A 27074-nucleotide genomic window follows, 5' to 3' on the forward strand; every position below is an offset into this window, starting at 1 on the left:
ACTGATAAAAGGTAAAACTAACAAAAGTTGTGAATTGTTTTTGTGATGCCTCTTTATTATTGATATCTCATTTTCCTTCATTTTCCTTCATTTTTCTCTAATTTCCCTTACATGTAAATTTGTGTCTCTTCACCTTCTTTTTCTCTTATTTTCCTTATTTCTTGTAATTAAATGGCATTTATTACCTCTTTGTCTTTGCTAATGCCTATTTCCATAACCATGAACAAACTACAAGAGGTTCCCACTATAATGTTTTTCCCACCATTAAGCTTGGAATATGTGACCCATGACCTTGGTCTTATTTTATTTACATGAAAAACCAACCATGGGTTGTTACAAATCCCTCCCCCTTGGGGGAACATTGTCATCGGTGTTCTATGATGCTTATAACCAACAAAACATATTGCTTATGGAGATTTATAAACACAACTCGATGCAGTATTTACAATATAACCTGCTGAAAACATGACAAACATATTGCTTATGGAGCTTTATGCCACAACTTGATGCAGTGTTTATAATGACAACACATACAATACATATATATTTATGTACATTTTCTTCAACCAACAAATAAACCTATTGTTTGTGGAGCTTTATAAACACAACTCAATATAATATTTACAATAAGATACACATATATACATATGCACATTTGCTTTAACCAGAAAATAAAAGGATATGATACCTAAATCAGCAAGAAGGGAATCCAGAGGCTCACACCTCCACTCTCAAGTAGTGTCGGGAATTCACCTCCTTCCCAGGAACTCTAGAATCCATTGCTAAGATCAAAGTTTGCCACCAATGTCTAGCGCTACAATCCTTGTGCTACTTGTTCTCTCGGTGTATAGTTACTGTCTCATTATTTCTAGGGAACACTCCCAATGTGCTTTTGATTCCATCTAGCAATGTTAATGACCAAAACAAATTTATTACCTGCCCTTCCCTTCTTTGCTTCCCAGTCCCTCAGGGAATCCGGTCACCCCCTTTCATGTGCAGTCACTCACCTTCCAAGTTCCCCAATATCTGCTTCTTTGCTTTCCAATCCCTCGAGCGATCCATCCCTTGGCAAGGTTTCCTCACATCGAAAGGTCCAAAAACCAAGGCATGCCCCTACCTCAAAACCACCATATCAATCATAGCGTGCTTATGGAAATCAATGGACACTATTGGGTACTAGTGTCCCACAATGGCCCTACTCCTAAATGCTTTACCGACATATTGTTGCATGCTACAATTCCTTTTACTATTGTTACTAACTTTCTTGTAGCTAGTTCCAATCACCCAAACCAGACATTTCCATGCTTTCCTATACCAAGCACATAATTTCCATTAGACTAAAACATAATTGTAATAAATTCAAATCATACCTCATTAGTAGTTCATCAATGAGGCAACAACTAAAACTCTATTTACTTCTTCTCAAAACAGGTCAAATTAGCTCCTTGATCAAATCATCATATACAAACATATCACATATGGTTAGTTCAAAACCCAATCATCATAAATTAAAATTCTAAATTATGTGCATGACTTTGAAATTAAAAACTAAAAAGGAATATTGATACTTATATTTCAAATGATTCTTTTCTTTTTCCTTTGTTCCTTTTCCTTTTCGTACGCACACCAAATTGGTTGCCAAACTCGGCAAGCACCCAATGCCTTATCTTCTCTTCCATATGCAGTATCAACAAGGGCATCTAGAGGCTATGTCGCCTCAACCCTTTATATCAGCAACAAGGGTATCCAAAATTATACCATCTCAACCCTTAATATCAACAACTCAAGATTGGTCTCTTCCCAAGTTGTCTAGGGCTTCCAGGACTACTATCTCAACCAACAGCCTCCAGGGCACTCAAGTTGTTACAAGGCTCCAACCCACAGCCTCCAGGAAAACCAATATGTTACAAGGCTCTAACCCTCATCCTCTAGGGATCTTGAGAGCTAATCCCCTTCAAAACATGTACACATACATACAGTGTACAACAACACATACATGTACACATAGTACAACACAACACATACACCTACACATGGTGTACAACACACAACGTACACATGTCATAATACAACAACTACACAATTCACATGACACCGTACACCATGTACACAACATGTGCAATGTGTACACAACACAACATGTACGACATGTACACAACACAATGTGTACAACATGTAACATGTACACAACAACAATACTGCACATCGAGAGACCACATTGTCTCTACCAGGCAACCTTGCCTCTAGAGTCTTTCCCATGCCTTATTGCGTGCATCCACAACCTAAGTCTAAGGTTTGTGCCTCTTTCCATTATCCCTGCTTACCCAACATTGCGCAAATCACACAACTTTTATTTTTTTAATGTATCCTTGAGCATTGCCTACCATAAGATAAAGATAGGCATAGTTATAAAAGCGTAATATCAAAATCATATACACATGATATTAACCTCATAAATCTTCCTAGGATACTCTGCCCACTTGATTACTTATAAAACTAAGAACCTTTTTCATGCCATTCACCTACATAAAACAATCATTCTTCCACAAGAATGATCACTAACGACCCTGTCATACAATGGCATTCATATATATAGACATTAGCATAATCACGATCACAACACAATTACCAGTGTTCATAAGACCAAGGTTAAGATAACTCCCTTTATTGTGCAATACATGCACAACATTGAGAACCACAGTTCCTAAATTAGCCAAGGCATCTGTTACCTCAAACCCATTTACTTTACCTTTCATGGTTACCTTTCTCATGAATTTCCTGCCACTGTCCATTTACCCCAATGGACCCAACCAACCCAACTAGTTGTCACATCCTTGCCTTCAGCTGCTCTTTATTCATGCATTGGGCTTCATCTAAATCTTTACACTGTCTACTGGGTACCACTCAAATCTCCTCAAGTTCCATAAATTTCCTTTTCCCCAACCAATTCCCAAGACCGTCAAAACATAAAAGGCGGGAACAAGAAGTCGAGACAAAGAAAACATCGAAAACCAATCAATAATACAACACCACAAACAAAGTGGAAAGGCCATACACTAGACGTAATCAAAACCACAAAACACCAAAACCACAAGACTTTCAATAGACACCATTATTCAAAACCCATGAGTTCCCGTGCTTCCAAGGGTTCATGAGTGAAAGCTCAGCCCGAGCCTTCTTCAACATCTATGGCAATCTCTTTTTCCATGGAGTTCCCTACATCATACTACCATAAACACACAACTAATAGTGCATAAACAAATATAAAATATAATAGTTACCTTGCCTTGTTGTACCCAACACACTACCCTGCAACTAAACACATGCACACATCATCTTCCAAGGGATTCCAATTCCCTTGACAAGTTCAACTAGAACTAGAAACCAACTATCATGCTTGCATCTGATCAACCATCTTCCCTGTAACTTCCTTGGCCCCAAAGTGCTTCCATGCACTTTAACTTGCTCTATTAATTGCTCCCAAAGCATGAGCTCATTCTGTTGCAAGATGCATTGAGGATCTACCTACAAAACTCCTCGTGGTTCCACCTTCCATATTGATAATGGATGCATGATTATCTGCACGTCTGTTATCCACTGTTGCATAAATATGAGGAATGCTCTGACCTACATCCTCAATTGTCTGTGCCTCCTTATCATTGTGGATCTGAGGCCTGCCATGCATCCGCTGCACCACTCTGATACAAAGGGAAGACCTTCCAGCGATGATCTCCACCATAGGTTCAACACCGCAATGGTTTTGTGTCATTGCCTTTCTTATGTTACTCCACAGGCTGAGACCCATATCCTCTCCCCACTACATTAAACTTTTTTTTTAGGTGCCACATTCTCTTTTTCACTTGCATCCTGAGGTCTTCCTCGCTTATGAGGCCATTTTCCTTTAGTATTCTTATTACCCTTCTAGTCACACCTGAATTCAGGCTTGCGCTTTGATTGCTCATAACAATGCATCGACTTTCTAATGGCTTACTCGAACGACCAAGGCTCATCAAACTCAATCTTGTCTTTGAATGCTACTGATAACCCATTCATGAAACTTTGAATCTTTGCTTTCTTATCCCTGAGATAAGGCACATATCTCAACAACTCTAAGAATATGCTTGTGTATTCACCATCCATCATGGATCCCATCCTAAGCTCATAGAAGTCCTTGGCCCTTTCATCATAATATCTTTTAGATAGGTACTTCTTCTTGAAGAGTCTCTCAAACTCATCCCAAATCAGTGCCTCTTCTTTAATGCCTCTGACATTTTTCACATCTTCCCACCAAATATATGCTTTCCCTTTGAGATTGAATGTAGTTATCTTGGATTTCATGTTCTTTGAATAATCATGCAATCTGAAGAACTTATTCATCCCAAGCAACCATGATTTTTCATCTTCTAATTTATTCATTTCTCCATCAAAAGTAGGTGGCTTGGCTTTCTTGAACCCTTCTGGCAAATATCTCTTCTCGCTCCTATAAGGATGATGACGGTGATGGCGATGATGTCTCTTGTAACCAAAACTAGAATAGAATCCAGAAGTGCCACCCTTCCTCTCAGGTGTATCCAAGGATTTTCTACCTTTGACTATATCATCTCTATCCTTCCTCTGTCCTCAATGAGACCTGTTGTCATATGCCCCATTAGTCTTCTCCTCTTGTCCATAATTGATCCCCAACTATCCCTGCTTCTGCAAATACAAAATAATTTGAAGGAAGACTGCATTAACTTTTGCTTACTTTTCTGGATCCCTTGAAAGTATTTCTTGTGCCTTGATCAGCTTGTTATTGTATTCTTTGCAACTTTTGATCTATTCCCTCAGACTCCTCAGTGTATCTGCTAGATCAGGAGAATACTCTTATGCTTTTTTCTCAATTGACCTTTCCCACTCCGTTGAATTCGCATCAAGCCTGTAAGGGGATTCATGTGAACTGTAGTCCACCATTCTGCTCTCCATGTTGGCTTTTCTATTTCTTGCAAACATGCCATGTTAGATAAACTAAATGGAAGACATAATCAAATCATACCTCAGAGTATCTCAAGGGAGTCCATCTTATCTGCACAAATCAATCCATATTACCGTGATATAATATCACAAGCATACCAACTCATACATAAATATCATGACCATAGTAAGAAATAACTTCCATGCATGCATGATGAACACGAAAACAATTGACATGCATGCATAACAATATGCATTTAGCCCATCTAGGGTAAATGTTTGAACCTAAAAGCTTTGATACCACCCTGTAACGACCTCACCCCACATTTACCCACTTTCATAATCTCTCCAGGGTAAACATCAATTGAGTGTCACTATGATATGACCTGACATCCAAGATCCAGTTATGGAAGTGGGGCCTATAGATCGGAAGCTTATTGATACCTCTCAAGAACACCAGATCACCCAGAAGTTAGCCCACAACCTCCAATGATTAGATCCTGAGATGGAATTTCTTTTTCATAGACCTAACACCACAACCGCACCCACAACACAATAAGCATGTGATTATGAAGCTCCAACTACACCCATAAGCCTGTCTCCATGCGATTACGACTAAAATTTCTCTGTTATGTGCCAGTGGTTGCGAGATTTGTGCCACTTTTTCAAGGCTGGCGCTAAAGCCATTTCCCAGAAATGCCCAAAACATTCCAGAAACATGTTTAAGATGATAATAATGCTAAACAACCAATACTCAAGAAAGACCTTGACCAAGACATGCCTACTACGTGATATACATTTCATCAAACAGATAGTAGACATAGAAGCTACCAGTCATGATTGCATATCTAATCATAAACTTCTAAACTTCATCTGAGGATCACTAAGAAGGATTTATGCCCTCTCAAGCTAGTTGCAACAACACTTGTTAGCCATGCATTTATCAACCGTTGATAACTTATCAAATCATGAACAAGATCCATAATAGGAGCACATTGTAGAATCATTCATATAACCAACATATAACCATAATATAAACCATAACAGCTCAACCATAAGATCAACACTATAATCAATACAAGTACCCATAGATCACAATAGGAAAATAACTTATATTAACATATTCAAATAGCAACCAAGTCAGGGACTTCCACATACCACCCGACCATAGATTGGGTTGAACCAAATCTCTCTTTCAGCCAATCACCCCTACGCCATATTCCAAGCATCAATGTGGGATCATAAGGGTTAAACCAAAATAGAACCAACTAGGGCTTCCAAAGGCCAGACCACCTCAACCCTCAACCACAATGATTTCACCTAACCAGTTAAAAAATCACTAATACCAAACCAAATCGGTCTCTTCCCAAGTTGTCCAGGGCTCCAAGGATGCCTATCTTAACCCACAGCCTCCAGGGACCCAAGTTGTTACAAGGCTCTAGAGAACTATAGTCTCAACACACAACCATAGGGAACTTGAGAACTAATCAGAAAATCTAAATGGGGAACCAACTACATCATGGCTATCCATGAAATGGAAAGGCAAGGTTGAAACCACTGTCAATATGAGCAAATCTCCATGCAAATGACAACAAATAACCATGGAACCACATGCATGTATGATGCATCCAAAACCAACAAGGGAATCACATGCAACCTGTTACCTGCGAAGTATCCCTTGTAGTTGTTGATCCAACCTTCTCTTCCTGTACCCACCAATTCCTTGTTTGTCCTTTGCTTTCTTTCTCCATGTCCAAGTGAATTCTAGAATGCTCCAAGAATACTCTAAGTGTGCAAGAGTGTAAGAGAGCCAAAAAAATGAACTAACAAAAGCTAAAACTGACAAAAGTTCGGAATTGTTTCTCTGGCGCCTTTTTATCATTGATGTATTTTTTCTTTCATTTTTCTCTAATTTCCCTTACATGCAAATTTGTGTCTCTTCGCCTCCCTTTTCTCCTGTTTTCCTTATTTCTCACAATCAAATGTCATTTATTGCCTCTTTTCCTTTTTCCAATGCCTTTGCCAATTTACATAGCCATTAATAAACCACAAATGATGCTCACTATAATGTTTTCCCCGCCATTCAACTTAGAATATGTGTCCCATGACCTTTGCCTTATTTTATTTACATGAAAAATCAACCTAGGGTTGTTACAAAAATATTCCAGAAGCTTCAAGATCCCAGCACATGGAAGGAGGAATGGTGCCCCTGGTTACTAAACATTTTGAAAAGAGCGTGGATGTAGGTGCCCCAAGCGAGAATGAAGACTCCAACATGATGGATGATGACGGAAATAGAGGGGTTAGACCTAATGGCCATGAAAGTTGCCTTGAAGAGAAACTAATTGTAAGCAATCCCTTGAAAACAAATCGATCTCCTAGCAGTTGCACTCTAGAAGGACAAAGCAGCTCGCCAATTGGGCGTCCAAAGCATGGTTGCCAGGGAAAAAAAAGGATGCAAGGAATCAAAGAAGATAGGTCACAAAACGAATCTCCAAAGAATTGAACGACTTGTAAGAAAAGTCATTGATTCAAGGAAATACAAGCAAATATTATAGATCTTCTCAACCTCCCACCCCCTTTTCTTACGAAGATCATTTCATGGAACATAAGGGGCATGAATAGCCCCTCCAAATAACACATTCTCAGACGGAGGATCCAACATGACATTCTCTCCATCCTTCTCATCAATAATCAAAATGTTCTAGTTCATGTTTTGATAAAATAATCATTTGGGCCTAGAGGAGTTCTAAGACCATAGCCTTGGATGTTGATGGAGCCATGGGATGCCTAGTCATAACCTAGAATCCCACCTAATTAAATTTAAGTGAGATCAGTTTGCACCCCTCAGTGATTACTATATATTTTCATTTCTTAGGAATGATCCTGCATGGTTTTCTTTTATATGCCTGTGGCCCTCAGATTTAAGCACACAAGTTGACAATGTTGCAGCACCTGAACTCCCTCCAATCAAAGTTGGATCCTCACAAATGGATAATAGGTAGATATTTCAACACAATCACTAATCTCAAAGAATAAAAAGGAGGCAGGCACACTCTAGAAACAAAGTCTGGATACTTCAAAAACTCCATTAAGGAGAATGATCTCATAGATCTTCAAACTACCAACTGGCTACACATGGAACAATAGACGAGGAGGCAAGGCTCAAATCTCTTCACACCTTAATTATTTTCTAGTCTTAAAACTCCTCATCACATCCAAACAAGAAATCACAAGCAAGATCCTCCCAGTTGTAGGATCAAACCACTAGCCGATCTGCTTGTCCTAGCACAATCTAAGCAAATCCCTCAAGAAGTTGTTTAGATTCAAGCAATTATGCCTCACCAATGCCTCTATCATCTCTAATATTCAAGCATGGTGGGAATGTGCCAAACCCAAAGAGGGATTTAAGATGTACATCTTCTAGCAAAAGCTCAAACAAACCAAAATTCATCTTAAAAAGTGGAACAAAGAGGATTTCAACAATATATTATAGGAGAATGATAGACTTGAGAAGGAAATGGATGCACTGCAACAGGACATCATCATCAATGGTCGAAACATTGACTCAGAGGACCAGGAAGTAGCCCTAATCTCGAAATTGGAAGAACGCTACAAACAAGAATAAATTTACTGGAAGTAGAAGTCCATAATCAATTGGCTCAAAGAAGGCGAGCGAAACACATATTTCTTCCACCACTCAACCATCCAACACAAGTCCAACAACAAAATCACCTCTCTCTATCTAGACAATGGTGACTGCATTGAAACATAGGAAGAAATAAAGGATGCCCTAGTGCATTTCTACTTAGATTGAATGAACAAGTGCTCTTTTGCACTATAATTCAGATGCAATCAACAAGATCACAACCAACATTCCTAAGCTAATAATAGAGGCACACAACAAAGCTCTGACAAGGGAGATATCTGATGCTGAGGGCCAAGATGCTCTGAATCAAATGGCAAAAGGTAAAGCTCCTGACCCTTATGGCTTCACAATTTCTTTATTCGAGCACTATTGTCATTTCCTCAAAGATGATGTCCTTGACATCATCCAAGAATCTCGCTTCACCTGTAACATTCTCCCTGCCCTCAATGCCACATTATTAACTCTCATCCCCATGGAAGAGAATGTTGCCTCCCTTGGTAAATTTCATCCCATAGCCCTATGCAATGTTGGTTACAAGCTCATCACTAAAGTCATAGCTAAACTCCTCAAACCCATTCTTCATCTCGTCATTTCGCCTAAGCAAATTGACTATGTCGAAGGATGTAAAATCTTTGATGGAAACAGTGCATTCCCTTAAAACTCTTAAGAATATTGGCATGCTCCTCAAGCTAGAGTTCTCCAAAGCCTTTGACAAGCTCAATTGGTCTTACATGGAACACATTCTTAGATCTTTCAGATTTTATGAAAAATGGATAACTTGGATCCTCTCCCTGATCTCTTAGGCCTTATTTTCTATCTTGGCCATTGAACTCCCTCCAGCCCCTTCTTGTCGTCCTGGGGCATTTGACGGGGGGACCCGATCTCTCCCTTTCTCTTCATTCTCATGGTTGAATGTTTAGGGAGAAGCTTGTATCAAAGGAACTTTAAAAGGCCTCTTCATCCATGACAACCTACCTCAGATTCATCAATAATTCATGGATGCTACTCTTCTAATGAATGACTTCTCTGTCCAAGATGCCAGATCCATACAGGAAATCCTTAACCTCTTCTCGAAAGCCTCGGGCATGGACATAAATCAAGAAAAACCCTCAATCTTATTTTTCAACATTCCTCCCATCACCCAAAGAAAAATCCTTATAATTCTTGGCTTCTAGACTTCCTCTCTCCCATCTAAATATCTAGGAGCTCCCATTACTGACTCAACGATCAAGCATTCCTTCTAGCGGGATCTCCTAGACAAATTCAACCGTCACCTAACTAGTTGAACTGATCCTCAACAAATCCGTGCTTGAATCCCCACCCCTTTAACTCTTCTCTGTCTTATCTGCTCCCAAATGGGTCCTAAAAAGTATCAAATCCCTCTAAATAGGCTTTCTATGGGGAGGAATTGACCACAAGAAAAATAGCCCCTACTTAAATGGGACACTTTATTTCTAGAAAAATATGAAGGAGGATTGGGCTTACGAGATCCTAAGTTCATTAATTAATTCCTTGATGCCAAAATCTGGTGGAAATGGGTCAACTACACATCGAAACCATGGGCCCTCCATTGGCACATAAAATATGCTAGCAACAAAGAAAAGTAAGATTTGATTAGCTTTTCGCTAACTTCGAGGGGCTCATTGATTTGGAACACGACCAATGACAATAAAGAAAATGTGTAAGAGCATTGCTTTTGGGAACTAAAAAATGGCAAAGCAACCAGATTATTGGAGGATTACTGGAAGCAACTTCCAATCTTGGAGTCAAATCTCTAGCTTCCCTCCATAAAGCATTCAACCCTCCTCGAAGGTATAACTTAGGTATGCCATTATTGGAATGAGGGGAGCTCTAGTCTTTTCAGATAATGGAACCAGGAAGACCCTCTCCTGGGGGAAGCTCTCCAAAAGGATCCTCAAGAGATCATACTAGCTTAATGTGCTTAGATGAGGGTACATACCGATTGGATCATTCTCAATCAAGGAGGCCTACTCCCCAGTCCAACAAGCTCCTCCCACTGATCCTGACCCTAATTGGAAAGCCTCGTGGATGATCGATCTCTGACCCAAAGTTACCACATTCTTATGTATGGTTCCTCAAAGACATATTCTAACATGGGATAACCTCTGAAAGAGAGGACCTCTAGGCCCATCATGGTGCCGAATTTGTAAACAACACCCTGAATCCATCGACCACCTTTGGGTTCATGTAAGTTAGCCAACACTCTATGGACCAGGACAGGTTTGGGTTTCCATAAAACAGTCATAGATCTTGATGACATCCTCCATTCTTTCTAATATTGGCCCTGTTGTACCTTAGGAAACCAATTTCCTGGCTGTGTAGAAATTGTGCTTAATACATTAATGTTTATAATTATTGTCACTTGTTTGTCACTTAATTGTATGTTGTATTCTCAAATGAAGGACCTAAAAGACTTGGTTTTAAACCCTCAATACTTAGGTGACATGAAAATCTCAGAATTCCATTTGATTGCTGAATATAAATGATGAATGAAGAAAGCTTGAAGAAGTCATAGACAATATGTTGTTTTACACAGAATCTACTATCTGTGACACTTGGAGAAGTTAAAGATAATATGTTGTCTTACACAGAAACTACTATCTGTAACTTAGAAGAATTGCAGAGGTGGGAACTTCAAGTATAGGAGCACTCTTTTAAGGGATTTTAACTTCATTTACATAAGAAAATAAAGACCTACAACTTCATTACCATACTTAAAGGAAGAAAACATTTAATGACACATAATAGAGAAGTCACAAAATCATACCCAACAATGTGTGGAAAACTTCTGATCCTTTCATTAATCAATAGTTTTATCAAGAATACAGTGGCTTAGTCTCCACGTTTTCGAAAGTTCGAACCCTTTCTCTGTAAATTTTCCTCTTTTTATACATTATGAGACAGTTGGTAATCACCAAAACTGTCATACTACTTAACTATTCTCCTAACTATCTAAAGTAAAAATTATTACAGAATATTACATAGAGGGTAAAAGACACCTCATTCTCAAGAAAATAAAATAACAGGAAGTAACAGAAATTAGAAGGTGATGGTTGTTCGTTGTTTGAATCTATGGCTCAAATACATGGTCTGAGTATTATTCTGCAAGTTGTAACCCTGTAGATGTCCTGATGATAGTTAGACTGTTTTAACACCGCAAACCGCAACTTTACAAGAACTCTGTGCGTGGACTTGTGGGTTATGGGCCCACGTACATATCGGAAGTGTTGTGATTAGCCAAAACACAAGGAAACCTGACCAATCACCGTCCCTTTGAAGTTTTGATCATCTCCCTCTAACTTTGGTTATTTTGCTTAAACAACGAAATTGGCTAATTTACGCGGAACATAGTTTACCACAGAACTGAAAAGGATTTAGATTCTGGATCATAAACCTGTCGCGTCTACCTGAGCTGTGCGCTATCACCGTCCAATCACACATTCAATAAACGGTCCGATCCTTCGGAACTCAACAAAACTTTAAACCTGTTGAACTAAACCTTATCAAGTCCGTTTTTTCAATGCCCCTTTGACTCCCATATGGACCCGATAGGAAATAAAACTGCTTGTTAATGATTTATCAGGTTCAATTTTAAAGATAAAACCCGATTACTTTTCGACCCGATATCCATCGGATCCCATCACTTTCAATGAACGGCTGTGATTGGTCCGAACTTCGGCGGATTAAACTGTATTTCATACAACATTGCTTTTGATATTTGAAATAAACCCCATTCTAATTAACTACGTGATTGTCATCAGATTTGTGGCCTGTTGATCGAACGGCTCAAATCTTCTCGCGAGTTTCTCACATTCGCAAGGGTAAAGAATGTACGGGAGATTCAACGAGGTTGAACCCCCGTAGTAATTTCAGGCCACACATTGCGGTTAATCATGCTAACGTCACGGTCAACTTTGGGGGTTGAGCTTTAATTAATCTTCGTGCTCATTACTTCCTCACAGCACACCTCAATGTACTTATCAAGCTATCTCTTGATCGCGCTTCTTGAACCAGCATGACCTTTAGACAATGGTTTGATTTTTTCATTTTTTGTAATAAAACTGAAAATAGAATTAAAAGGATAATGGATGCTACAACAGGTCCAAAGACCCCTTTCAAAGCCCCATCCTTAATAATCTATGGATCTTAACCCTTGGGCTCATGGTGTAGAAAAATAGAAATTGCAACTACTTAAGATTTCAAACTGAAAAACAAGAGACACAATTCTACTCTACTAATCTACGGAATGGAAATCACAATTTATAACAACATGCATAGACATGCAACAAGAAAAACCACAAATACACAATGATTTCTAAGGGAACCCAATTGGGAAAAACCCCTCAAGCCTCTTTGCATTAATCAGTTGAATAGAGAAACTATTACAATTGCTTGCTCCAACTCTGAGCACAACCTACAAAAGAATAATTGTTCTCTCCTGAATGAAAAACTTTGGCCAACATTTAGCCAATTATTTTTCTCATCAAGCCTCCTATTTCCTTGCGTAAATCCTGAGGAAATTAGTCCCTAAAAGATAGGAATTTCCTCCTAATTGATTGTGCAGTTCCCAAGGATTTTTCTCTTGCCTCATGCAACACCTGTACACTCAAAACTAGTCTATAACTGATGTTACACTGCCTTATCATCTCCACTGCAACTGAGGAATTCCAATTCTTTGCATGCACTAGCTATTTTGGGTCGATTGATCAATTAACTGACATATCTCTGAGTTAGACTATTGTCCCACTGCACAACTCACATTCAACTAACTCTGTTAGAGGCCAGTTAACTGAATACAGCTAAAAATATCTGAACTAGATTGCTAAAATTTAGCAATCACACATGCATAAGTAAACTCCAAACCCTCTAACTCGAATTTACTGACCTAACTAAGTGACAAGGGTCATGTAACACTAGTTAACTACCTCCAAGTTGTCTTGCTAATGTGGAAATTTAATTTACTCAATTTGACTAAGGCTAAAGTCAAATTGAGCCTTTCTTGCTACATTTTTTAACACCTGGTTTGAGAAGTTTGGAAAGAACACAATCAATGCCTATTCGTGGGAAAATCCAGAGACCTTCATGGCAATTGGCTCCAACTTCACAAGCAATTGGAAGAAATTGTGTTCCTGTGCAATTGGGATGCAAAAGATTGCCCCACTCACCCACCTAGAAACCTTAATCTTCCGCTAGTGGAACTTCTCTCACCCTCCTACTGTTCCCACCCCTCTTCGCTCGCCACCCTTCTCACCTAGTCCTGAATGATGGGCCCCTTCTCTTGAACTTCTTTCAAGTTGAATTTCAATGGTGCCTTGAAAGGTAATTCAGGTGAGGCAGGGATTGGTGGAGCAATTCACAACAACAAAGGATAAATCATAAGCATGTATGGTGGCTATATAGGACATGAAACCAATAATGCAACAGAATTGGAAGAACTAATTTAGAGACTCCTCATGACCCAACATCACAAGCTTCTTCCTCTCATTGTTGAAGGGGATTCTTAGGTGATAATTCAACTAGATAAGCGTCTGCAAGTTGGTTCTCCTCCCTCCAAACGCTCAATTGGTTGGAGGCTGGATATTAGATCTCAACACCTAGCACAACTCCTATCCATCTAGGAAGCTATCATGTTCTCTCATGTAAGGTGGAAATCCAACTATCTTGCAGACTTTCTAGCGAAAAAAGGGACTGAGCTTCAATTTCCAATCAGAGAAGTTCCCCTCACCCCCCAACTCTTCAAATTGGGCCTCCTAGTGTCAAGTATTAGCCTCTTAGGATCTCAAGCCCCCAGATCCATGCGGCGATCCAGACCATCCAAATCCCCACACACTTAATACTGGTAGCACATCCTACCTGTAATGGATTTTGGAAATGCTTCTAGTGTGGTTCTCACAACACCTCAATAAGGGAGTGAGGGAGCGATGTCAAGTCCACCACCATTAGGCATTTAAAGCACATTTAGCCCATGCCCACTCCACTTGGTCTCTGCAACTATCATTCACCATTAAATTGATGGAAGCTCACACCATCTAGTTCATTTATGGTTCTCGAGAGAAGGTAGTCTCTTAGCTCTGTTTTAAACCTCGTGATTTTGTTGTTTTACGTCCATGGTGCAAGAGCGAGGAAGGCCCAACATAGGAGGGCATGTGTGAGGCCGACCTCCTCACCCTCCCTAGTGTGGGCATGGGGATGAGCACTTCAACTGTGGAATCCCCCACCACTTCAGACTCATGGTGGCTGAAGCTAAAGCTCGAGAATTTCGCACCTCAGGAGATCACCTATGGGCCTCACACAATGTTATGGGTCGACATTATCGTGATCAAGAGGACACCAATTTCTTTCTTAAGGGCCATGTGTTGGATTTGGAGTATTACCTCCACCATGCAAAGTTGGCATATAAAAATTTCATACATCTTCTGGGTATGTAATTATAGGGGTTGGAATCCCCTTCGATCGACATGGTTCATGATTCTTTGTTCTCTCCCGAGCTTGCAGACGCTCCTCATGCTCGATTGCGCATTCCCTCTCCTCGTTGTCGTTGGCCTTGTCGAAATACGAAGTAGAGTCTCGTGGGTGTGGATCCTTCCCAAGGTCCAAGTTACTAGATTAGTGGACCTCCGATCAAGTCAACGAATCCTCTTAACGACTTGCCGAAATTGATACTCTTGTCTCCAGATCTTTAGAGCTTCCTTTGTCCTTTGACCTATACTTTTACAAGCCATGCCTGATGGTTGAGGAGGATCCTTCATAGCACTAAGTTAGCAAGCTCAACCTCTCAAGGTAACTCTCATGTCCTTGCTGCTAGTTTCCCTCGGTGGTGTGGCCACCTATCATGTTATCGTGGCTCTCGGTTTAGCGGTCAACTCTTAAGGTGGCGTAGTCTATCTTTTATGTTTCTGCTTATTTTGGTGAACTGCAAATGCAGGGAGGTTTTCTGGTTTCTCCAATTGGCGCAAAACCTCCCAAATTTTGTCTGCACCTCATGTCTTCTTGGTGTATTGGCCATAAGGCCTAACATATGAAAAGCTCAATAGCTCCCATGACTATAATGTATATATTTCTACTGTAATGAAAATGCCTTACAAAAAAATATAAATATTTTTTTACTAAAAAAATTTATTTTTTTAAAAGTTAAGTTTAATTATCATTATATTTAAAAAAGATCATATCCAATTAAAAATATACAATGAAATATTTATTTTATAAAATTTCAAATTCAATTTATAAAAAAAATTACTTATTTAAAAGTTAAGTTTAATTATTATTATATTTAAAAAATATTATATCCCATTAAAAATATACAATGAAATATTTATTTTAAAAAATTTCAAATTCAATTTAAAAATAAAGAAATGCAAAATATAATTAATAAAAAAATAGTTTAAATCCATCTTCACGTGGCTTTATCAAATATTTTTAAAAGACGTCGAATTTTTTAAAATTTAAAAATTCCCTTCAATTTTAAACTCTAAAAATAACTAGCAATTGTCCCAGAAGGTACAAAGAGAGGCGGATAGGATTATTAAATTAGAATTGTTGAATTTCTCTAGAAGAGATGTATTATTAAATTAGAATTGTTGAATTTCTCTAGAAGAGATGTTGGTTCAAGCCTAACGGATGAGCAATTTGAGCTGGCTAAAGTATAAGCTTTATTACATAAAAGACATGAGTAGTGGACCAAAAATCATTTTGGTTGCACATGACAAAGCATCCGGCAATTAATGAAATAATGTCGTGCATCTATCCAATCAAAATTTATAATTAATGTTCTGGAGCAATGTTATGTTATGGTTTTTTTTTTCAATTTATTATTTTAAATTTATTTATTTATTTTTTTCTGATAAATATAATTTAAACCCATAAAATTTGTCAAATCTATATTATTAATTTAAAAAAATTATTTAAAAAAAGTCAATTTTCAATCAAAAATTTGTTTTAATAAATATTTTGAAAATAATATTAAAATTTTATAATTTTATTTTATTTTAATTAAAATCAACTAAAACTAATTACAATATAACTTACTCTCGACGAGTATAAAAAAATCATAAATTATTAACCCAACATCATATCATTAAACAAACCACATTTATATAGACTTTAATCTCACATTTCTTTCGACCTAAAACATAATAATTGACTGAGAGTTTCACTCATAGCTGTCTTTATTATATTTAGTGCACATACCATTTTGATATCTAACTAAAATAAAACTTGAATAAATTAAAAAAATAATCCACCCACACTCCCAAGTTCCCTTTCAAGCATTTTTGATATCTAACTAAAATAAAACTTGAATTAATTAAAAAAAATTAATCCACCCACACTCCCAAGTTCCCTTTCAAGCATTTTTGATATCTAACTAAAATAAAACTTAGTCAATCAAAAAAAAAATCCACCGACGCTCCCAAGTCCCAAGTTCCCTTTCAAGCTTCCTTGAATAGTCAAGGGTCCCAAGTTCCTAGCAATACTCATATGAGGTATGGTCATCTTTGTTAATTGATTCAAACGACTTGACTCAGACTTCTAAGGTGTTAAAGGCTAACATTCCCTATATTGATGTAGATTCAGTGGTATCTGTTATATCTGGTTTTGTTCCATTGCTTTGTTGTCCAAAATCCGCTGCTGCTCATTGAAGAACGCTGCGATGGAAATTGGCATGGGAAGCTTTGAAGCTTATTGATGTAGATTCAGTCGTATATGTTATATCTGGTTTTGTTCCATTGCTTTGTTGTCCAAAATCCGCTGCTGCTCATAGAAGAACGCTGTGATGGAAATTGGCATGGGAAACTTTGAAGCTTAAAATCAGAAGTGTGTTGATACAAATGTTGCAAAGACACTGATGCTTCTCCAAGTTTCATAGAGTTTCTCATAATTTTGGTAATATAGCATTTTATTAGTGAAAATATCATTTTTCTATTGAATAGGCAAGCTGATCCAGATCTAAACTTAGCCTAGTTATCCAAAAAAAATATTTGCAAAATTGAAAACATAAGATTTCAATTCGTTTTTCGCTGCTGAGCTGGGTTTTGATTCTTGGAAAGCCAGGATCCAAGAGATGTAGATTTGAAATTTATTTCTGACAAAGAAAGAGGAATTACAGGGTTGTTAGAATGACAACAATTGCTATTTTGGCTAGAGTTTGCATTGTTGTGCTTGCGCTACTTGGGCCATTGCCAGTAGACAGAGCCATTGGCGTTTCGGTCCCTCCGCCTGTCTCACCTGCCGTTTCGGCCCCCACGCCTGTTTCAGAAGACGATATAAGATGCCTGCAAACTATAAAGAAGACGGTAAAAGACCCCATGACTATAATATAGCATTTTATTAGTGAATATATCATTTTTCTTTTTAATAAGCAAGCTGATCCGGATCTAAACTCAGCCTAGTTACCCAAAAAAAAAAAATATTTACAAAATTGAAAACATAAAATTTCAATTCGTTTTTCGCTACTGAGCCTGGTTTTGATGCTTGGAAAGCCAGGATCCAAGGGATGTAGATTTGAAATTTATTTCTGACAAAGAAAAAGGAATTACAGGGTTTTTAGAATGGCAGCAATTGCTATTTTGGCTAGAGTTTGCGTTGTTGTGCTTGTGCTACTTGGGCCATTGCCAGTAGACAGAGCCATTGGCGTTTTGGTCCCTCCGCCTGTCTCACCTGGCGTTTCGGCCCCCACACCTGTTGCAGAAGATGATATAAGATGCCTGCAAACTACAAAGAAGACGGTAAAAGAACCATGACTATAATATAGCATTTTATTAGTGAATATATCACTTTTCTATTTAATAGGCAAGCTGATCCGGATCTAAACTCAACCTAGTTACCCAAAAAAAATATTTACAAAATTGGAATCATAAAATTTCAATTCGTTTTTCGCTGCTGAGCTGGGTTTTGATGCTTGGAAAGCCAGGATCCAAGGGATGTAGATTTGAAATTTATTTCTGACAAAGAAAGAGGAATTACAGGGTTTTTAGAATTGCAACAATTGTTATTTTAGCTAGAGTTTGCGTTGTTGTGCTTGTGCTACTTGGGCCATTGCCAGTAGACAGAGCCATTGGCATTTCGGTCCCTCCGCCTGTCTCACCTGGCGTTTCGGTCCCCACGCCTGTTCCAGAAGACGATATAAGATGCTTGCAAACTATAAAGAAGACGGTAAAAGACCCCATGACTATCTTTATACTTGGAATTTCAATAATAATACGCTTGGGCTTATCTGTAACTTTCTGGGGATAGATTGTTGGCATCAAAACGAAAACAGGGTTTTGAACATCAACCTTCATGGGATGTCTCTTCAGGGCAGTTTTCCAACTGGCTTTGAGTATTGTGGAAGAATGATAGGTATGGATCTGTCGGACAACAATCCCGGACAATACTCGTAAATATTTCAAAATTGCTACCTTATTTGACTTCATTAGATCTCTTCCAAAACAATTTTCAAGGTTCAATTCCAGCAGAGCTTGCTAATTGCACATATTTGAATATAGTTCATAGGAGAATCGGTTGTCTTGTGAAATCTTTCGAGAATTTCATTCCAATGGATCAAGAATTTCATCTCTATCGATTCTTCTGCTCAACATAACAGCAACAAAATAGAATCCCCAGTATAAACCATGCAAACACTCTTTTAAAAAAACATAAATTAAATTCAAAACAGAGAAAAACACGACAAAAATAAAACACTGTAAAATCCAAAATGCATGGCCATGCAACAAAGAAAATAAACTTGAACAAGAAACAAGGCAAGCCAATGCAATGCAGAGTATTGAAGAAAATGATGAGATGAAAGTGAGAATAGGCTCTATGAGATGCTTAATACTAATCAGTGCTAGCCAAAAGCCAGGGAAGAAGAACAGTGCTTGCCAAACGCAGGGAAGAAGAACAGCAACAACAACTAGCAAGGAAAAAGCAGTAAAAATATCTTCAAGAGTGACATAAAAGAATAGGAAAAATCAGTAAGGCAACTCAACCGATATTTAGAAAAAGCAGTCACACTTCAAATCAATGGTTGAAAGTGTCTCACCTGATCCAACGGAGCAGGGTAAAAGTGTTGATGATTGTTGATGCATAGGAAGGCCTATCGGCCTAATTATATATTGATAAAATTAACTCTTTTCAATTATTGATAAATTCACAACTAAAAAGAATTTATATTAATAAATTACTCTAGATTCATCTTAGCTCTAGATCTACCAAGTGTCGAAAGGGATCAAATTTCTTGAGATGAAAGAAAAAAAGAAAGAAAGAAAATTTAATGTCCATAAGGCTAAAGATAGCATATCGGACAAACTGCTTCGCCATTTGATTCCTGTATTCAACCCTTTTCCTGTGAAGCCTCACGATAAATGCTTCGAGCTTCTCGACAAACCCCTCACTGAATAAATTATACCAAGAGCTAGCTGCAAGAATATCTGTATAAAATTCCTTGTTGTTTTTGAAGGTCTCATATTCTAAAATGAAATGCTAATCTGTTTCCACTTTTCCGGAAGAGCAAAAAATACATACTCTTTCTTCCCTCACTTCTTTTGGCCTTTTCGAGCGCCCTGTTTCACAACAGAGTTGATAAGAATTAGTCATTAACTGAGCAATAAGAATTTTGGCTCTCCAAGAAATATTGGCCCTCATGTATGCTTTTTGTTGATGATTATGAGCGGGATTAAACTCTTCAATATAGGTTTTTTCCTTTCTCCCTAGCTCCTTATCCCAAGTACGTTTGTGGAACTTATCCATAACAAAATCTTTTATCTCTTTATTACTTGTGGGACTCATGTTCAAGCAAATACCCCATTTAATAATTCATTTGTTATTTTTTCGCATCTGAGTCTTCTTTTTTTTGCACAATATATCATTAAAGACAACCTTAAGCCAACTCCCCTCTTCCATTTGGTCATTTTTTTTTAAATATCTTATGACTCACCCCATAGCAATTGCTTCAATAGGAGCAACCCATGTTTCACTTAACAAGATATCATAAGGAACTGCACTTTTAATTTTGAACTTGTTTGTAATCAAGTGCTCTTGAATTTTCTCAATTTGTTTCCACTACATGTCGGATGTATTGTTGGCCCATAGTTCACAACCATAGAGAATAGCCATAATCACTAAAAGCCTAAAAAGAGTGTGAGTGGTCTTCCAATCCCATAACTCTGTCTCTCTACACCTATTTTGAAAAGCATAAAATGCTTTCCAAACCCCCAAAGTTCTTTTCTTTTTATAACCGTCCCAACTTAGATTTCCGTTGAAGTCAATTTCGAGGTATTTGTAATCTGCAACTTCTTCTAGAGTGCTGCCTTCAAAGTAGAACTTATGCTAGTTATGTTTTCTTTTGTTAGAGAAAACCACTGCTTTCGTTTTGCTAATATTGACTTGCATCCCAATCTTTCTACAAAAATGCTCAAGGGAAAGTAAGTGCTCTTGCAAACCAAAAGCAAATTTAGCAATAAGAATAAGGTCATCGACATACAAAAGAAGCCTTATAACAAAGTCACCCAATTGGATACCGTCATCCTCTTGAGAATTTAGCCACTCTTCAAGCTTATCAATATATAAACTAAGATGGATCTAGGCTAGTTTAATTCCCCTTTAAATATGTTATATTTCACATAAATACCGTGAGTTCTATAAAAATGGATCATAAAAACTATCAATAACTTAACAAAGTCAAATTTACTTTACTCGCTTGACAAAAATAATTAATTAAAATTTTTATTTGATTTTTTTTAATTTACATAAAATTGTTATTATTATTGGGAAGTCAAAATGTTTATTATGAGGATTTTTTAAGTAATTAATTTTAAAATCTATATACTTTGCTTGCTTATTCTTCCCCTCTTTATCTTTACTCCATGTCTTACCATGGAAACAATAATATAAATACACCCAATTTTAGAAACGTCAAAATCCCCTGTCGCCATCTTATCTGCTTCGAGGACGGTGGCAGGGACTGCCGGACTTTACCGTGTCGAGTCTCCGAAAAATCAGAACTTCTCCCTTTCTTATCAAAGTGAAAGTCTATGTGGCACACGCCAAAACCTGGCAGGGCTATAAACACTTATCGAACAAACATCCAGAAAGGAGATAAGGGGGAAACACTTTTCAATCTTTTAAATTCCTTCAAATCCTCTGAAACCCTCCCTGTTTTTCACTAGTCCCAAGCAGAGAAAATAGTGGGGACTCGCAGGAACAGTGGCCTTATACTCCTGACATCTGGGTTCCAAATTAAAGGCAAATTTCATCGAAGCTCTTCAACGATCCGCCCGTTGCTAAATCAGGTTTGTCGTGTTCTCAAAATTGATCACAATTTTATCAGTTTTGATGAAGGAATGGTCTTAAATTTTAGTAACTCAATGAATTTTTATGCAACGAGTGCAAATCCCCGGTTGAGACTTCTCTGTATGAATATAAGCTCTCAATTTACTGTATCGCGGATGGTAGGAATCATTTTCAGAAGGAAACCTCGTGTTTAGTAGAATTTGAAAGATTGCTTGGTTGTCCTCTTGTGATATTGTGGGCGGTATGATTTTGTGTTCCCTTGAGATCGACATCCTGACCATGTGCTGCCGAATGCCGGCCAGAGCATTGGATCATCTTTCAATGTCGTGTTTAAAGAGCTTTTACGAGAGCACCCAGTGGACATTCCACTCATTGTGCAATGTAAAGTCTGATTCGCTTCGCTGTACCATATAAGTTCCAATATATCACGACGAATTTCTATATAGGTAGATACCTTCATATTAACATAATGATAGATTTGAGACTTCTGCGATCTGCATTTTGTGTGGTTATGTCTTCCGGAGTCATCGCATTTTACTATTTGGTGTATCCACGTTTTGAACTGATTCATCAGCAGAATTCGATACGATGAGTTTCCATATAGGTAGAGACCTTCAAATTAACATAATGGTTGACTGGTTTCTAGTTGTACATGCATGCATGCTTGCTTGGCCTCACTCATCTGTGAGATGTGTTGTGTGGGTGTGTGAGAACAGAAACCAATGAATAATAATAATAAACATTTGGACATTCCGTGTTCAGCCGTTTTGGTGACTTTTAAATCTTAATTGATGTGACTTCAAAATTTTCTCTCTGTGGTACACTGATGCCACCCGATTTCTGTACCACTAATCTTGCTTTTTATATAAAACAATAAACATTCAAAAACTTATTTGGCATTTGCTTTGCCCAGATTGAAACTCTTTGTTTTGTTAAGAGAGCAGGCCATTGAATTTACTTGTGTCCATAATTTATTTATGGCACCTGAAAACAAACAAACTTGGTTTATATTTTGTACATACCATCTCAAATCTGATTTGATATGGCCCTCTAGTTTGTGAAGCTGGAGGTTCTTTATCCAGAGGGGATAAATTATATGCACCTCCGTAAACTTCAGCACTAAAATTACTGCACAGAGGAGTCACTTGTCCGAGAAACAAGAAGTATCTTTCATCAATTTGATGTTTAGCTTGGTTATCACCTTAAAATAGTTTATTATTAATATTATTGTCTAGAATTACAATACTTAGTATATAAGCCATTTGTGTGAAGTTGAGATACACATACTCAAACTTTGCAACCTCTTGGATCATATCAAACCTGGTTCTGGTTCTTGATGAATATTTGTTAAGTATCTACATTCAATGCACCTAGAACATCATCTGGATTCAATGTACTAACACACACAAGGTGTTGATTGATCCCCATCTCACCCACCACCCTGGCTTGACTTTGTATGCTCCCACATTCTGCTTTTGAGCATTGCTTGACTTTGTATGCTTCCACATCCTACCTTTAAGTATCGCATACTGTTGTTGGAACTTGGAAGTTCGTCTGATTTGGATTCATCTCAATTCTTTAAAGCCGTGAATGCAGTTACTGTGGAGCTTTTATATTATGTGCTTATATCTTTATTATAACTTTGCACACGAATTCTTTGATGTACATTTCAAAACTTCATATCTTAATATTTTACAATTTGATAAAGCTTTTTACGGTAACTGACATTCAGCTTGGTTATGTCTTAGGTTTTGATAACTGATATTGTCCTTGCGGTTAAGGACTTTTGAAAGAAATCCTGGCGTTGAATATTTTTTTCCACATAGTACTTGATTCTTCTAACCTTCAGTCCGAGTACTTGGAAAGAAACAAAATTCTGCAGTTTGAGTAACATTATGGTTCTTTCAAACTAAATTTACCCGGAGTCAATATCAATGATGGCGGCTACAAGTTCTTTGCAATTGTATCATGTTCTAAGACCTTGCAACCACCGTGGACAATCTACTCGCTTCGAGGTATGCTTTGGTGGGAGAAGTTTCCATAAGAGTCTAATGATTTTCGTTTTTTTTTGGTTTGATCTGTTCCATTGTAATTTAGAGTAAAAATGACATGCATACTACAACAGCATTGGGCATCTCTGAGGCGTACCTCCAAAAACTAGATCTATATCATCCTTTTTGCCAAGAAAAGGTCATATATAAAATATCATGCCATGAAAGAGAGAGAGAGGAGGTAATCAGAGCTATCTTGCCACATCAACCACTATAGGAGAAATATTTCCATTATCATCATTCTGAAGGTTTTTGAGTAGGAGTTCAACATGCTTCATAGAAACATCGCTGTCACTTTCATCGTCTTCCTGTCCTCAAGGCCAAACAAGAGGGACACAAGAGGGACAAGGGTTTTGATAGCATATCTTGGAAAATGAGATTTAGGTATTTGAAATTCTTGCTAGCTCATATAGGTCTGCTTCTACGTTTGCATGACTTGGGATTTATCTTTATCTTGATTTAGCAGGACAGTAATGGCTTTGAAAGGGACATTGCCCTAGTGGCTCAAGTACTTAAATTTTGTTTGTTCTTCCTTGATGTTTATTTTGTATTGACATGGCATAGTTTACATTAATCACATGTGAATCAGTAAGAAAGATAGAGCGACTTTAGTAAAATTTATATTGTTTACCCACTTGCAAATGTGGAATAAACCTCAAATGCCTACTACTTAAGTTTACTGAAAGGTGGTAGATTGAGCACCCAAATATTTATCTTTTGAGGTTATCCTGAAGGTGTTTAAACTTTAAACCATGTTTAGGGGTGCTTCATGTAACATGGAGTGCATGGTGTGTTGACTACCCTTGCTTATACCATGAGGGACATACACACTAGAGATAGTTTACTTATGATTGTTATGCCTTGACTTGATACTTATATTGTTCACTTAGTAGTTCATGTGGCTTGGTGACATTCTTCTTGAGTCATAGACATGGAGGTTGGTTAATTGCTTGAAGGACGATCCATTCAAAGGATGTCGTTGAGCCCTAGGTAGCAATGAGAACACTTGGTTGCTTGCATGGAGGCTTGTGTTTGAGTTGAGGATGCTTGGGTTGAGGAGTAATCATGTGGGTGTGGTAGGTACACATGGCTTAGGAGGGAGCATTGCAACATTGGATGCCTTTTCATGAGTGATGGATAGTTCTTGTGGAGCGCTCACCTTGGTACCCTTTGATGGAGGCACATACCTTGGAGCTTGATATGTGTCTCTTAGAGTTGGAGTGTTTCACACGTTGACCTAATCTAGTAATTATTTAGGTTGCTTGTTTTGGACATTACCTACTTTGTTATTGTCGGCCTCCGTCATCATTCGTATAAATAAAGGGGGGGGAGAGTCGTTTCATACATCACGTCCATGACATATTTGTATTAGAGATGTGAGAGCTAGATCAAACTCATTTATTTTGTTGTACTTCTTCTTCATTGTAATTTGTTGTCTGTCTTTTGCACTAGGGTCCTTGAGATGATTCGACAATACTAGGGTTAGGGTTTGCCCTAAGAAGACAAAGAGAGCCAAGGAAACACTGTTCTTGTAAGAGAAGAAGACTAGGGTTTTGTGGCATTTGGAAACTAGCACTGCTTGGAGTGCTTTTGTTGGTGTGTCTATTTCCTTGTGGATCTTTGGTAGAGTGACCAGCCTTGGTTGGAAGTGATTCCTAGTTAGGAGTTGGTGGCTAGGTTTTTTTTATGGTTTGTTAACTAGGGTTTGGGGAGCATGACTTGTACCACAATGTATTGAGCTATTGTATGTACATGTAATTTTATCTCATATAAATGAAATATGCTTTGCTGCCCAAGCTGTGTATTTGCAGATCTAAATTTTAGCTTATGGTCATAATGATTGGGTAGTTTCTAGTGCTGGTTATGCATGCTGATTTGATGTAACATTGAGCAGATTTTGTTAAGGGATTTGACAAACAAATAGAAGCTAATTGGTTAGATTTATGGCTGTAATAAATCTAATGTAATAAGTTATGTTCAGATATGGTTTATGTTCAAGATTGTGTTGTAACTTGTAAGAGCTAGAAACATTGTTCCCTTGAAGTATACTTGTTCACTATTTACTTGAGCTACCTTTGTATTTGGTTAGAAGTAAGTGAAGTAAATACTGCCATAATTTATATTTCATATTCAACCACAGGGTTGAAATTCATTGGAAATGGATTCGAGTAATCTTGAGGTTTATCTTACCAGATCTGTTGGCCTAGGTTCGGGTACCCCTAGATTTGTCTAGGATCTGCTCAAAAAATGGATCCTTAAATTTGAAATGTATTAGGCTCATGGACGAACAAAAATGTATGATTTTCCTATGTGACCATTCTTCCATTAAGGATCCTATGCAGTGATATGATTGCTCGATCCTATTAATTATCCATTGAACCTCTCGCACAACCATAAATTTGCTCAACCCTAACATTCTTTTGCTTTTTGAAGTTAACAAACAAATCCAATGTGAAGTGATCGCATACTGTGCAAATAGATGGCATCATGTGTATTGATTGGAAAATCCTTTTGCTGTGGTATGCTAGATTGGAAACCAGACCAATGACAAAAGTTATTGTCTTTTGTACCAAATGTCCATGTACTAACTTGATACATGTAAAAAGGTCTACTGACCAATACTTCATTATGCAAGACATTATGCCATAGTATTGGTAAATTCCAAGTGGAAAAACCATAACTTTACTAAAACCATCAAGAGAATGTGGAAATATCAATGGTGCCTTAAATGATTGGATTGACTAGAATTGTAGGATTTGGTTTGTTGAAAAGATGTTCCTCTATGCAAGCCAGTTCTTCATGTTTTTCCACCCTGTTGCCGCCTAAATCCACAATTGGGTTAACGTGGAGAAAATCTCTAACTCCACTTGGTGTGGCCTTGGGGGCAAGTCTTGAGTTGAGCAACTATCACTCAATTCTCAATTGCTTCGTTTAGGCTAACTCCTAGTGAAGCCAAGGGGGTGGGCCCAATGAGACAAAATGTACTAAGGTTTGATTAAGCTAGGCTAAACTAAATCAATTTCTAGGAGTTAAATGAAATTACACAAGATACATCCAACCATCAATAAATGAATTGCAACATGACTTCAAAGCATGTAAATGATTTCATAAGCAAATAACCATAACCACCATAATTG

The 27074-nt window shown here is 37.8% G+C and overlaps 1 protein-coding gene across 2 annotated transcripts in view; it reads left to right on the plus strand.

Annotated features, from left to right (window-relative positions):
* Positions 1-21622: 21622 nt before the first annotated feature.
* LOC149138849 (mechanosensitive ion channel protein 2, chloroplastic-like) overlaps positions 21623-27074 on the plus strand; it is a 116209-nt gene continuing 110757 nt past the window's right edge. The window contains exons 1-2 of one of the 2 annotated variants that reach the window (XM_089449164.1): positions 21623-21885; positions 23635-23901. In XM_089449164.1, the coding sequence (XP_089305290.1) occupies positions 23821-23901 (81 nt within the window). In that variant the 5' untranslated portion in view covers positions 21623-21885; positions 23635-23820. The remainder of the gene's footprint in view (positions 21886-23634; positions 23902-27074) is intronic. The other variant, XM_089449163.1, reaches the window with a different exon arrangement.

Source organism: Pinus tabuliformis, chromosome X (assembly GCF_031772625.1).
Source record: "Pinus tabuliformis cultivar Carrire ecotype Pingquan chromosome X, CPIR1, whole genome shotgun sequence".
Classification (NCBI taxonomy): Eukaryota; Viridiplantae; Streptophyta; class Pinopsida; order Pinales; family Pinaceae; genus Pinus; species Pinus tabuliformis.